This window comes from Phaethon lepturus, unplaced genomic scaffold (assembly GCF_000687285.1).
Source record: "Phaethon lepturus isolate BGI_N335 unplaced genomic scaffold, ASM68728v1 scaffold575, whole genome shotgun sequence".
NCBI lineage: Eukaryota > Metazoa > Chordata > Aves > Phaethontiformes > Phaethontidae > Phaethon > Phaethon lepturus.
Window position 1 is genome coordinate 75,337 of NW_010539640.1, and position 14,214 is coordinate 89,550.

General features: G+C 37.3%; 1 protein-coding gene across 1 annotated transcript in view; it reads right to left on the reverse strand.

Annotated features, from left to right (window-relative positions):
- IGF1 (insulin-like growth factor 1 (somatomedin C)) overlaps window positions 1–13,828 on the reverse strand; it is a 49,208-nt gene extending 35,380 nt beyond the window's left edge. Inside the window, exons 1-2 of the mRNA XM_010287159.1 lie at window positions 13,520–13,828; window positions 9,015–9,171 (exon numbers count right to left, since the gene is read on the reverse strand). Coding sequence (XP_010285461.1) covers window positions 9,015–9,171; window positions 13,520–13,582 — 220 coding nt within the window. The 5' untranslated portion in view covers window positions 13,583–13,828. The remainder of the gene's footprint in view (window positions 1–9,014; window positions 9,172–13,519) is intronic.
- Window positions 13,829–14,214: the final 386 nt, after the last annotated feature.

The window sequence follows — 14,214 nt, forward strand, 5'->3', positions numbered from 1 at the left end:
ACTCTGTGGGCACGTAAGGAAGCACGTAAGGGTCTGCTATCTGGAGGCATTCTCTTAGTCTAGAACAATTATATTGCATAGATGAGAAAACTGGGATCACAGATGAATTTCAAAGGTAAGAATGGAAATATACAGGTACACCGTAGACTCAGGGGAAAAAAAAATAAGAGAGTTAGTTGAGCCCTACATTGTTTCTTTGATGAAAGGTATCTCTTCCAGTTTCACTAGCAAAAGATTTAACATGAGGTAGACAAACAGCTTCCATTCTGTCTTGCAAGAGCAAGAACATTGAAAACATATTAAATTTGGCTGTACGTGGGTTTCAATCAGAAAATAGAGCAAGTATCTCAGACTTGTGCCTGATTTTGTAGGAATTTAAGTTTACAAATTCAAATTCAAAACAGTTTTCTAAGGAACCCCAAACCAATTTACCAGAAATTGACGTTGGAGAAGAAATCAGAAATTTAACCTAAAAGTTGCTCAGATAAAATTGGCAAACTCACCTATCTAATTTGTCTAATACTTAAAGAAGTCTGAAAAGAAGATAACATTTGACTTTTCTTGCTTTGATACAGTAAGAAAAGCATTTTATCCCATTATTCTGAAAGTTATGTGTTAACCAGCGCCTAAAGTATAGCCTTTTGGTTGAAATAGGTAGTCAGTATTTATCTGGATCCAAATTTTTAAACTTTTACTCACAGTGACAATGCAAAATTTTCTATAAGGTGGAATGACCCACTGGTCAGTATATGTTATGCCCCTCCAAAGCTTACGGATATGTTAGAATTCTTGTTCTCAGAACCTCATTCACTGATGCAGACATGAAATATGCCTGTCATTACTTAACAATTAGACCCAGTACTCAGGCTATATTTTGAGTAGTGATTTTGCATTAAATGCACCGCAAAGAAAGCATGAATTAATGGCTTTTTCTTCTTTTTGACATGGAAGTTCCTGTGGGTATTACCAGAGATAAATTTAGCATAAATACTTCAATAAGCATACATTTGTGGTATTTCTTTTGTCTTGATTTTTAGACTGAGAAATGACTTAACTGTTGGTTACCCTTTTCATTTGTTGTCATATTTTTGAAAAATTAAGCTTGGATCATAGGGAAATATTGACATTTGCATATGGTTCAATAAACAAGTTTAGATCCACCCTTTTTTAACAAAGCTCTGAAATGAAAACTGCTTTAAGTCTCTATTTGATTTTCAATAATGTGAGAGGGTTTGAAACAGGCGTAAGAGCTAAAGTGCTGAACAAGCTCTAGAGAAATGCCTGTGTGAACTTCCTTCTTTGAATGAGCACTTTGTACAGACTGCCCTAGATGCTCAAATAGTTAATGCAAAAGGTTTTAATTAAGAGACCGTGTGGTTCTGCTAAACTGAGTAATTTGCTTTGTGAATCCTGCTGCTGTTGATCAGATATTGCAAATGTATAATTAATACCAGAACAAATGAGGAGGTCCATATGCAAAGGTTTTGACCAAATGCATAAAGCATATGCCAGAATTGAAGTCAGTGAAGGGTTTTTCTTGGTATTTAAGATTCAGTGGAAAAGTAAAAGGGGCAGCTATGCCAAGAATTAATGCTGATCTTGCCAAGTGCTTCTTTTAGTGACTTTATCCAACATGAGACTAAACAATGTATTAAATACACATATAGCAGTTGGGGAATCAAATGTCAAATAACAGCTTTCTGCTATTTGAGACCAAATTTGAAACTTGGTCTAGTGCATAGATAAAGGCAAAAATCATAAAAAGCATAAGCATCTCTAACATCTAACAGCTCAATGAGGACACATATAAATTGAACTTCTGGAGAAATTGTACTTATTTGGTTTTGGTAGTGGAGATTTTTTGCAGAAATGTTTCTTGCTGAAGTTTTGATCAATGGTTTGCTTCCAGTCACCTCATTAAAATTATCATTACTACTACAATCCCTCTTAATGAAAAGGTTGAAAAATTGTTAAATCCTGGGCCACCTGAGAACTAGCTGTCAAGGAGACCCGTTTGCAGAATCTAAATTTCGTGTGTTTGAGAGGCTAAATCCTCCTAGACTCACTGTCTGATCCATGGAGAAAGAAGGCAGAACCTCTCTCTCTGTTATTAAAGCGGTAACTTAAGAAGATTAACCTCACTAAACTAAGGACAGCCTTTATGAACATTCCCTAGACTTTCTTAGTGTGGTAAAAAAGGACAAAATTCTTTCAGAGACTGACTTATTTTCAGAGAATTTCCTCAGTGATTACTACCAGGGGCAATGGAACACACACCAAACGTACGTGTCAGTTATTTGACTACACAGTGATACCATTCCAGAAGCCAGGGCTGTCTTTTTTCTTGTAGAAGTATATCAATAACTGTGCCTATAGTCCTTGTTCCCTGAGCACTGACCCTCCAGACCTGGCTAAAGCTCCTTTGCCGGCTAGCTTTCCTGTAAGAAGTAAGGAACCTGGGGATGAAGACTGAGGAATACACTCAGATCTTCCATGGATACAGGATTTAGACATGAATGGGGAACATAGCCAAACCAAGGAGCTTAAAAACACTCTCAGATCTTGCTATGTGAACATAGCCAAGATGACCAGCATTTCTTTGCAAAGATTTGTAAGACTGTCACTGACACCACAGCCTGCGAGTGTCCACCGCAGCTTTTCAGCATCTTCTCTGGGGCTTGTAACATTAACACTCCTTTCAATCAGGGACACGGAGAGGAGCTAATGACTCATCGCTCCTACAGGTATGGAGTAGTTAAAGTGCCATGCCATCTCTTGTAATTATGTTGATAGGTTTGACAGGCCTAGAAATGTTAATAACCTCTTAAAAGCAGACTTCCTGAAGTAAACAAGAAGCTGTTAACTAGAGGGAAATGGAAGAAGCAAAACTTAATTGCCTATTGCTATGCCCCTTACTTCCTCCTGTGTAAGGCAGCAATTCTTCCACATATACCTTAGTTTTACAAAGCAATGAGATCTGATGACAGCTCTGAATACCCAAAATTATGTTCGCTGTCTTATCCTGATTTTCTGATGATTATAAACCAATAGTCTTATGTTGCGCACAGCTGAGGATATTCCCAAGGACAAGGCAAAACTCTGATTGTCTTACTGGAAAAAAAATATAGTAAAAATCTGTAATGATTCTCCACAAAGCTGTTGACACAGGGACCATTAGGCTGGATACCAGAAAAACCTGTCTTTTGCATATGAAAGCATGTGATAGATCATTCTCCATTCTCTGAAGAATATTAGAGGAACAGCATTGTGTCAGGTATCTAAATTCAGCTCCTTCTTTTCTATGGAAGTGATGCTTCAGAAGTTTCACCATAAGCCCAAAGCATTTTTTTTAAACAGAAAAAAAGTGGGTTTTATAATTCTTTAAATTGATTACCATGGTATCAAATAAGTATTGCTATCTAACTTGGGCTTTAGAAATTAGAAGGACAAAAAGTGTCTAAGGAAATAAGAAAACTATTTCTTTACTGGCGCTCATGTATATTGTTATCCAATCTGGTACCCATTTATTGGAAAAGGTATATTTTGAAAGGAGAAGAAACTAGATAAAAACTAATATAGCATTTGCCTCTTAGAGCAAAGTACATTGTCTTTCCTTTCTCATGGTAGTACTAGTACTCAGGAAACAACATGAGCAAGAATGAATGATTGTCCAACAAATTCAACTTATATGAAGAAAAAACCAAAAATTTCTTTTTTTGATTAATCTACAAAGTAAATTCTTGTGATAAGACTAGACCCTTCAAGCAATCACGTTCAAGACCACCTGAGGAACATGAACATGCACAAGTCTATGGGATCTGATGAGATGCATCCCAGAGTCCTGAGGGAATTGGCTGATGTAGTTGCCAAGACACTCTCCATCATATTTGAAAAGTCCTGGCAGTCAGGTGAAGTCCCTGGAGACTGGAAAAAGGGGAACATTGCACCTATTTTTAAAAAGGGTAGCAAGGAGGCCCCTGGGAACTACAGACCTGTCAGCCTCACCTCTGCGCCTGGGAAGGTCATGGAGCAGATCCTCCTAGAAGCTATGCTAAGGCACATGGAAGGCAGGGAGGTGATTCTAGCCAGCCAGCATGGCTTCACCAAGGGCAAGTCCTGCCTGACCACCCTAGTGGCCTTCTGTGATGGAGTAACTATATCAGGGGACAAGGGAAGAACTGTGCTGTCGTCTATCTGGACTTCTGTAAGGCATCTGACACAGTCGCCCACAACATCCTTCTCTATAAATTGGAGAGATATGGATTTGATGGGTGGACAAGGAATTGGTTGTGTGTTTGCATCCAGAGTGTAGTGGTCAATGGCTCAATGTCCAGATGGAGATCGGTGATGAGCGGTGTCCCTCAGGGGTCTGTACTGGAACCAGTACTCTTTAATATCTTCATCAGTGACATAGGCAGTGGGATTGAGTGCACCCTCAGCAGGTCTGCAGATGACACCAAGCTGAGTGATGCGGTTTATACACCTGAGGTGCGGTTTATACACCTGAGGGATGGGATGCCATCCAGAGGGACCTGGACAAGCTCAAGGAATGGGTCCATGTGAACCTCAGGGGGCTCAACAAGTGCAAGTGCAGGGTCCTGCACCTGGGTTGGGGCAACCCCCAGTATCAGTACAGGCTGGGGGATGAAGGGATTGAGAGCAGCCCTGCCGAGAAGGACTCAGGGGAATTGGTGGATGAAAAGCTGGACATGAGCCGGCAATGTGCGCTTGCAGCCCAGAAGGCCAACTGTATCCTGGGCTGCATCCAAAGCAGCATGGCCAGCAGGTCGAGGGAGGTGATTCTGCCCCTCTACTCCGCTCTAGTGAAACCCCACCTGGAGTACTATGTCCAGCTCTGGAGCCCCCAGCACAGAGGAAACATGGACCTGTTGGAGCAGGTCCAGGGGAGGGCCACAAAAATGGTCAGGGGAATGGAACACCTCTCCTATGAAGACAGGCTGAGGGAGTTGGGGTTGTTCATCCTGGAGAAGAGAAGGCTCCAGGGAGACCTTATTGCAGCCTTCCAGTACTAAAAGGGGGCTTCTGAGAAAGATGGGAACAGACTTTTTAGCAGGACCTGTATCAATAGGAAAAGGGGTAATGGTTTGAAACTAAGAGGGTAGATTTAGACTAGACATAAGGAAGAAATTTTTTACATCGAGGGTGGTGAAACCCTGGCACAGGTTGCCCAGAGAGGTGGTAGATGCCCCATCCCTGGAAACATTCCAGGTCAGGTTAGACGGGGCTCTGAGCAACCTGATTTAGTTAAAGATGTCCCTGCTCATTGCAGCGGGTTGGACTAGATGACCTTTACAGGTCCTTTCCAACCCAAAGATTCTATGATTCTAAGCAAAATTTCCCCCATCCTGGGCTATCAATTCTGTAATTTTCCTGTAATTTGTCCTTTCAGTTTTTCTGACACTATCAGTCCTCAGCATTGTTTTGTAATAGCAATGGCATGATAGACCTTTCTAGGCATTAAAGTTCTAATGAACATGGCAGCCATCCTACTTTGCTTCATGACTGCGGAATCCAGAATTTTTGAGACTAGAAAAACATTAATTGAGAAGAGTTGTGTCTAAGTTTAGCCATTTGTGTAGCTGTGGCCAGGCTCTTCGTTGGCTTCCCCTAACATAAACCAGCACAGAGAAACCTGAGTGGCAGAAGTTCTACTAGAGAGGTCTTGTTAGATAAAAGGTGGCAACAAACTGCTTTTCACTGGTGAATCATGGGAGAGGAAAAAGCTGTCCAAGAAATATCCACTGCTGGCTAGGGTTAAATGTGACCAAGGGAAAAAGCACATGCTCTATTTTGGGATTTGTGCAGTGACCTCCCCTAAAAAAACTTTAGAAAATGCTCCTTGCCAGTCTACCTCATGAAGAAAGGGAGTGGTAGAAACCACATTTGACTTCCTCTTGAAGTCAATACTTTGTGTGTGTGGTAAGCAGCTGGGGCATCTTTTCAGAAGCTGTAAAGAATTTCCTTTTATAGCTAGGAAGTTGGGTAGAGTAGACTATATAAAGTTAATTTTTTTCTTCCTGTCCTAGCCATAGGTATAGCCTTGTGGTTGTGAAGCACAGTCTCAACAGAAAGTAACTCAATTATTTCTATCTTCATTTCCACCCACAACTCCCAAGGAATAGTCAGAAGATTTGACCTTGAATCTGAACCAGGAATTCCACCTCAGCCAAAAGGTATTCTTTATATTTGAAGTCTCTAGTGAAATACAGAATGATGGAATAAAAACCTTCCCTCACAGCTATTTCCTGTGCAAGTTAAAGGAAAACATTACCATTGATTATACTTTATATAAAGGAACCAGAATATGAGAATAGAAGGCTTAAAATACAATTTAAATTGACATCCTCTTCATAATAAAAGAAAAAAGTTGACTGGATTTTTACTTCTGCAAATGAGATAGTATTCTTAAAAAGTCCCATGAAATGGAGCAACATTTTTAACTTCCAATAATATGCTGCATTCTGTAGTACGTTTGATATAAGTATCTCAAGTTGTTTTACCAGTGTTATTGGACTTACTTTTCTATAGTTCTATATTTTAGATTAAACACTAACAAATAAGAGAGAGAAGGCTAAAACAGATTAAACTGCTGCCTCATGAATCAGTGGTCAGGTAGAGGACACACATTACTTAGCATCCAATGGCCACTTATCAACTTCATAAAATTCCTGTTGAATGTTGCAATTGCAGTCTGTTGATTACAACAGTGCAAGACTTTCCTAAAACAGGGCGGTCATTCATTCGAAAAACCTTCCATTGTCTTCCATACAAAACAAGGTAGACCTTTATGGTGTCAAAAGTTACATTAATTTCAAGTGAAAACTCAGAATGTAAGAGAACCAGCGAGAAAGCCTTTACTGACAGCAGATAAAACTTGAGATTGCAAGGGTAAAGATCTCCTCTAAAACTTCAGAAACCCATCCTGGTATTTTAAAGTAAGGATGATCTAGCTTAGGGAATGGAGAGATTTGAAACAGATTGTGCAGCCTTAGAATAACTGAGATGATTGAAAACAAAGAGCATTATTGCTGATGATTAGCATTTCACATGTCCTTTTACCTTGAGGGGCACAAAGACTACACGTAACAGTGAGTCTGATTGCTTGGCAGTAGCAGCCGCTCTTGTGGTAATCAAGGCTGATAGTTCTCAGAACAAGCAGCAAACATTTTTCCAGGAGAGGAATGACTGGGAAAATGCCTGACATACATGCACAGTAAAAAAAATTGCTATGCTGTTCTAAGGATGCAATATATTGTCTCATTGTTTTCTGGTGCAGAAACAACAGGGGGAGATGAAAGTCTTCCCTTACGTCTCTTCCAACCACGCAGAGAAAGTATTTGTAGGACACTCAAATAACCCCTTAAGTGTAACTCAACTGCTGATAAATGTAACAGATTTTGTTGTCAGATGAACACATAAAGAGTTGGTAGAAAAATGTAAGTTCCTTTATGAGAGATTCCAGTATTTTTAATACTGTGTTTAGCACCAGAATACTAAGATAAACAGCATGCTAGATGCTCATTGACGATAGCTAAAGTGTTAAATACAGACAAGAAGGGTTGTTTAGTGAATTATTTTGCATATTTGAAACTAATACTGCCAGTTTCAAAGGTAAACTTTAATAGAAAGTTCCAAGAAAAAAGTGAAAATGTCTGCAGCTTGTATGGTGAGGAAATTTCTGTAAATTAAATGTGCAAAAATCTGGATTTCCCTAATTCTATTTTTATTGCAAACAAGGAGAAAAATATTGAAAGCAATAACTCCATGAATAGAAATAATAGGAACGGGGTGGGTAAGATCAGAAAAACAAAAGTGGTAGCTTAGAAGGCAAGAATTATTAGGATAAAATGAAGATTATTAAAAAGAAAAAAAAAGCTAGACCTCGCAAAGAATATAAAAATAAATAGAAAAAAAAACCCCTTCAGTAAATTTCTTGTCTTTATAGCCTAACCACCCCATATTTTCTTTTCTTAGTTATATTCTTGTTTGGAAAGGTAACTGGGGCCCTGAAGGAGGGGTAACTTCAGAGAAGAACTTCAAAAAAGCACATATTATTATTAAAAGTAAACACTAGCTTCAGAGGCTCTAAAAGCACAAATTCTTGCATGGTTTGGATAAATATATTAATGAATGAATTCAAAATTAATATTCCTAGCTAAGAGTTTAATTAACTTCATGTTATTTGAGTGGCAAATATCTGAAAATTAGAAATAGATTTCTGTCATTTACCAGTTGTATATTTCCTGACCTTGACAGCACTTGTAAGAAGGTACTAAGATAAAAGAGTTACGTATTTAACTACTCCAGCTTTGCACAATCTAAAACACAGAAAAGGAAGAATATTGTGATGTTCAGTTCCAAAGTGTAGGTCTTGCTCCAAAAAGTTATTTGAGTACTAATATATCCATACTAATGGATAATTTTGTCTGTTGTCTCCGCTGGTGTTAATCTTTATTATCTCACCAATTTTCCTTCACCTGTATTTAACTGACGAAGCATGTGGATACTTGGATGTGGTAACTTTCTGCTTGCTGCCTTCCAGCTTTTCTTTTTTCCAAACCAGATGTTGAAGCTTAGTGTGTTTTTAATATGAGACAATGTGTACTTAAACTCTGACATAGCAGGTACATGCAGTTCTGCCTCATGAATATCTTGGGTCTACCATGTGCTTTCATTCATTTAATGTCAGTGGCTGGTCAGCAGAATGTGGTAATATAGCAGGTGGAACAGCAGCAGCTGGAAAGTGGTTATAAACAATAACATGTCTCAAAAGGAAAATTTCTCAGAAACTCAGAGAGGCTGAATACAGGCAGAGCTCTATTGTTTACTGAGACTTCATGGTCACTGAAGACTTGAGCATCTCCAAGATAGAGGATACTAGTCATACTCGGCATCCTGGTTTGATCATTTCTAAGCTTGCTTAGAATGGTTGCAAACTCCAATGGATTACATGGAAAAGTTTAGCAGTTGAATGAAAGAAAGGGTTAACTTACTGAAGTAAAAGCCTCTGTCCCCACACACAAACTGAAGAGCATCAACCAGCTCAGCACCACAGAGTGTTTCTGGGCCAGCAGCAGCAGAACTGGTTAAGGTAAGCAAACACAGGCCAAGGTAGAAGAAATGAATGTAGGACACAGTGTGCATCTTCACCTGCCAAAGAAGCAAAAGCAGTGTCAGAATTTCCCAACAGAGTCGTAACTGCACCCTTGTGAGTTGGTATGCATATGTACTGTAATTTGTTAGATAATAAACACAGTATCAGGAAATGCCTCACCATAATTTTGCAACTGTCTACATATTCTAGTCCATGTATTTTGTAAACCAATTACTTCCTCTGGTGAATATTCTTGGTTCACATTCACTTGTAGTTACAGAACCTTTTAGTAACTTCGATTTATGGTTGCTCCTGCAAGAGGAGGATATGGAAGAGTGCAATAGGCAAGCAAAAGGAAGCCCAGAATGCTAAGAGTAAGGAAGACTAGACAACCTTGAACTGTTTTTTCTGAGAACAGATAGGCTAAGAGGGAATATGACAGTTGCCTGCCAATGCACTGTGGGAGATAGAGGTGGCGTATGACAGAGAAGAGCTATTTTAAAGAATAACACTGGCACAAGAGTAAATGGCTGTAAACTGGGTGGAAGGAAATTTGGCCCAGTACAAAAAGGGTTCATAATTAGTACTCCATGGTTCTCCAGCCACCTTAAACAGGGAAATACCAGGACAAACCAAAAGAATTTTCAAGGTAGAACTTGCCAAAGTTACAGAAGAGTTGATCTGGGACCTTCCATAGTAGGGGACTGCATTCAATGACTCTTACAGTCCTCTGTTCCAAGCAAGTTAACATTCCTAAGCATTTGAGAAATTAAGAGGAACACTAGTGGGAGTCTAAAGGATTTGTATTTTTCCTTGATAGAAGCACTATACCCACATTGACCTCCATTATGTCCTCTTAGTTGGGTTTGACTATGAGGTATACACAGAGGTTAATATTCTTTTCTCATTTACATTTAATTACAAACTGTCTTTTTCCTGGACTTATGATTGTTGAAAAGCCAATCCTCAACAGGTGTAAATTTGCACTGTTCCATTTATCCCCTTCCTTTTATAACAATTTATATCAACCAAAGATCTTACACAACAAATCAAAGATGATAGCATTATTTTTTTTTTTTTTTAAACTAGGAAAAGCTATTTATATTTAGTAGCAGGACAGTGAAGAATGTGCTTAATGCATATTCTGGACTGATTTAGATCACTTTTCAAAAATACTAGCTTGAAAGGTGTAAATCTGCATTTAATTTCATTCTCTTTTAAGGTCAGCATTAGTATTGCAATCAGGTAAGAAGTTACAAACCTTTCTTGCACATACAGTTAACTTTGACTTAAAACTTCTTTGTTTTAACATACTAGTACAAAGTAATTAGGGTAAAATGATTAATCTTCCGTAAAGTTTCTTTCAGGGTTTCAGGGACTGTTTAGTCTTATTTTTTCACTGAACTTTTGAAAAACTTTAAAAACTGTTTAAATTATCTCTTGTCTGCTCTTGTGGGATTTGATCTAGTGGGGTATTGAGCCTCCTCTAGTCAATTTTTAAGAATTCTTATTTTCTTGGCAAGGCATCTTAGCACCTTGCTGGCTGAGTCCCCTATTTCAACTGAAGCTAAAGCTGAATAAGAGACAAATCTATAAGCAAGTCAGAATTTATCTCCCTTTTTTTCCTGGTATTTCTACTGTGAAAACAATGAACAAATCTAAATCTCATGATATATCATAAAAAGCAAGAATAATTATTTTCCTATTCGCAAGAGTTTTTAGCTGAGTTTGCCATGCAAAAACCAATAAGCTTTAATGCTTGGACATGACTTCAATGGCAGGTGGAGCAAGGTCAGATTATAAATGAATGGTGATAACACAAGGCATTGTTTCCTGTAATGAATCCATATCTTAACATCAATTTCTTTTTTCCCTTGCCATAATTTTGCATTTCTAAGATAAATGTGATGCACCTGCAGTTTAAGATGGTTCCCAGTTCTGAGGAGGTAAAGCAAGAAAGCTGTTTAACACACCACCTCAGAAGGCTCATAGACATTACAAATACAAGAACATTATGTATTTAACAATTTGTTCATGTATAACAAGTGGTCCAGAAATAAACATAAATCTTAGACATTTAACAATTTTGTATTTTTCAAGAGTTTTCAGCTGGGTTGCATTTTTAGATAAATATCAGCACTGAACTACAACAAAACAGATTATCTACTGTTTTTCCTTTAGTGGAAGCCAAAAGGCTGCACAGTATAAACCACAGAGAATTTCTAACTTTATCTCCAAATTTAAAAACAGTCAGGAATTTTCAAACAAGTAAAAACTTTGGGGAAAAGAAAACAGACTCACATGTTTCTAGGGCTCAATCAATTATTTGTTAAATTAAGTGCTGTTTCATCAAAACTACTTCCAAAACATAGTTTTAAACTTCAACTTTACTTCATCATTTTAATTATACATAACATTAGTTGATTCAATATGTTTGTGATAAAATCAAAGCTCCCATTTATGTCTGAAGGGAATATTCTTTAGAAAATACAAAGTTGTAATCCAATATTGCTTCAGGTTCTTTACAAACAGGCAAAGTACTTGCAATGTCCCCAATTTGACTAGAAAGTTGAGAGTTTAAAAGAAAACGCATTGGCATGTGGGTGGGGTTTATTGAAGCATCTAATTACATTTGGAAATTGAATACAGGTTCAAGATGAGCCGGGTTAAGTACTTCTTTTAGTTGCATAGAATGACTGACCATATTTTCACAGCTGGAATTTCCTCTTTTTTCAGTAAAATAACCAGCTTTTGCTGCATTCCTCTTTTAGCAGTTCAGAAGAGTGGCACCACAGAGGAATGTCATATATGAACAGTCTACATCTCTTTTTGCTTCTTAATTCTTCTGTATAAAACCTCTTTGTCTAACAAACTATCAGTTGGCACAAGTTGTGCATAAGAATTCTTCACAAGCTTGGTCATTTTAATAACATATAAGAACATCTACAATAATTATAAATATCTTAAAGGGAGCAATATTTTTATAGATAGCATGTGTTATAGAAAAAAAAATCAAGAGTTGTATTTGAAATTATATTTTGCTACATACAGGTTGGACCTGATTACCAAGCCATAGTAGAAGTATGTAATTAGTATGTAATAATAGTATTAACTAGTAATTATTATATAAACAAAGCATATATACTCTGGAATGGATCAAGGTTTAAATACTGTTAACTTTGATTAAAGAATCTGGGCTACATCTTAACCTAAATCAATATGTTCCATTGATTCCAAGGAAGCTTGGCAGGATGCAGCAGCTGAGGAATCAGCACATTACTTTTATGTCTCTTATGCCTTACTCAATACTTGAAAAAAATCATCTTCATCTTTCAAGTATATTAGGAGGGATGCCCAGTTATACATTAAGAGAATGGTTTCATCTACTGCAATTACAGACCTGCCCTTTCAAATCACATTAAGGAATGAGATAAATGTGTTTTAAGTGTAAGACACTCTAAAAAAAAATTCAGGTCCTAAACAATTAAAACAGGAGAATTCTGTCAACTGCATAAGTGTCCTTGCAAAATATTAAAGAAAAAAAGTTCTTGAAGGATATAAATTTGCTGATAATGGAAAGTTGAACTAGGGCCAATTGAAAGAAACAGAGGTCAATGCACCTACTGAAGCCAAATTTACTTAAAGACAGTTTATATTAACGTGTAGAAATTATAGGGTCATAACATGAAACTTCACATGCAAACTTTCCTGAAACAACCCTCCCTACAAGGGAAAACTTGGAGATGAACATGTAAAGGAATTTCCATTTTCTTTATGTACAATTGCTTAAGCTATACAAATATGCAAGGTCAGCAAGAGTCGCAGCTGGTTTCTAACGTAGAAAACAAACTGAACTTCACATTTACTTTTAATTTATGAAAGCAAAAAACAAGTAAGTACTACAATGCTGCCAGAAAATTGCTGCAGTGACAACATCCCTTAAAAGTTTCCCTGTGAAAGCATGAACAGTTTTTCTATGATTGTGTACAAGAAAACTGCAGAAACTTAACATGTGAATAATACCTTTTTTCCCTATAAAACCCTGCACCTGCAGAAAATAGCTAGAAGTTCTTGTTTTCAGAAGCATTAATTAACAATATAGAACATGATGTAAGTGGACCCTTTAATAATAACATAACTGAAATATTGCAAAGTTCTCTGAATAGAAGTGACATTTAAGACATGTAACTGCAATAGTTTACCCTTACAGTTATCTATGTAATTGCAACTATTACATACAGCCATTTTCCAGATCACACAAAATTGCATGTTCAGCAATTTGTAAATAATTCTCACTTCTAAAATAATGTTATTGAAAAGTGCACAATACTCCTCAAACCAGAAGCAGACAATACACAGTAAAATAAAACTAAAAAATTATTTGAAATAGTAATAAAGATTTACCTTCAAGAAATCACAAAAGCAGCACTTAACTAATTGTGTTGAAAGACTGTTGATTTTTTCCATTGCTTCTTAAAAGTGCAAAGTCTGGAAATCAATTTGTTAGCAGTAATGATGAGAAAAAAGAAATCCAGAGAGATGTGAGATGTTGAGAGCAATGTCACATTTCAATATTGAGGACTTTATTCCATTGCGCAGGCTCTATCTGCTCTGATTTTAGCAGTGACAGTGAGATTTAGCAAACAGAAGAGGGATTTAGAGAAAATCCTCACATTTATCTACATTACACAGACACTGTAGACAGGAAACAGCTGGGGGAGCATTTGCCTTCTCTCTCTCTCCCTCTTCTGGCAAAGTTACCGAGTAAGGACTTTTTTGGGCATGGTGACAAATAACATCATACCTTTGCATTTTAAAACTAGAGCACAGAAGCATATTTTTTTCCCTTTAAAAGAATGTGAATTAGTGACTGAGGGGTTAGCAGACAAAAAAGCTTATGCTGCCATGAAAAATAAGAATGTATTCTGGTTAACTTTCAGATAGCTATGTGTGCATTTGTATTTATGTGCGTGTCTGCACTTCAAATATATAAAAACTTACATACCTAAGGGCATTGTTTGTATATATGCATACCTTTGTATATATGTGCATATTTTATTTATGCATAGAGGCGCAAGGATTTTATTTACATAGTACAG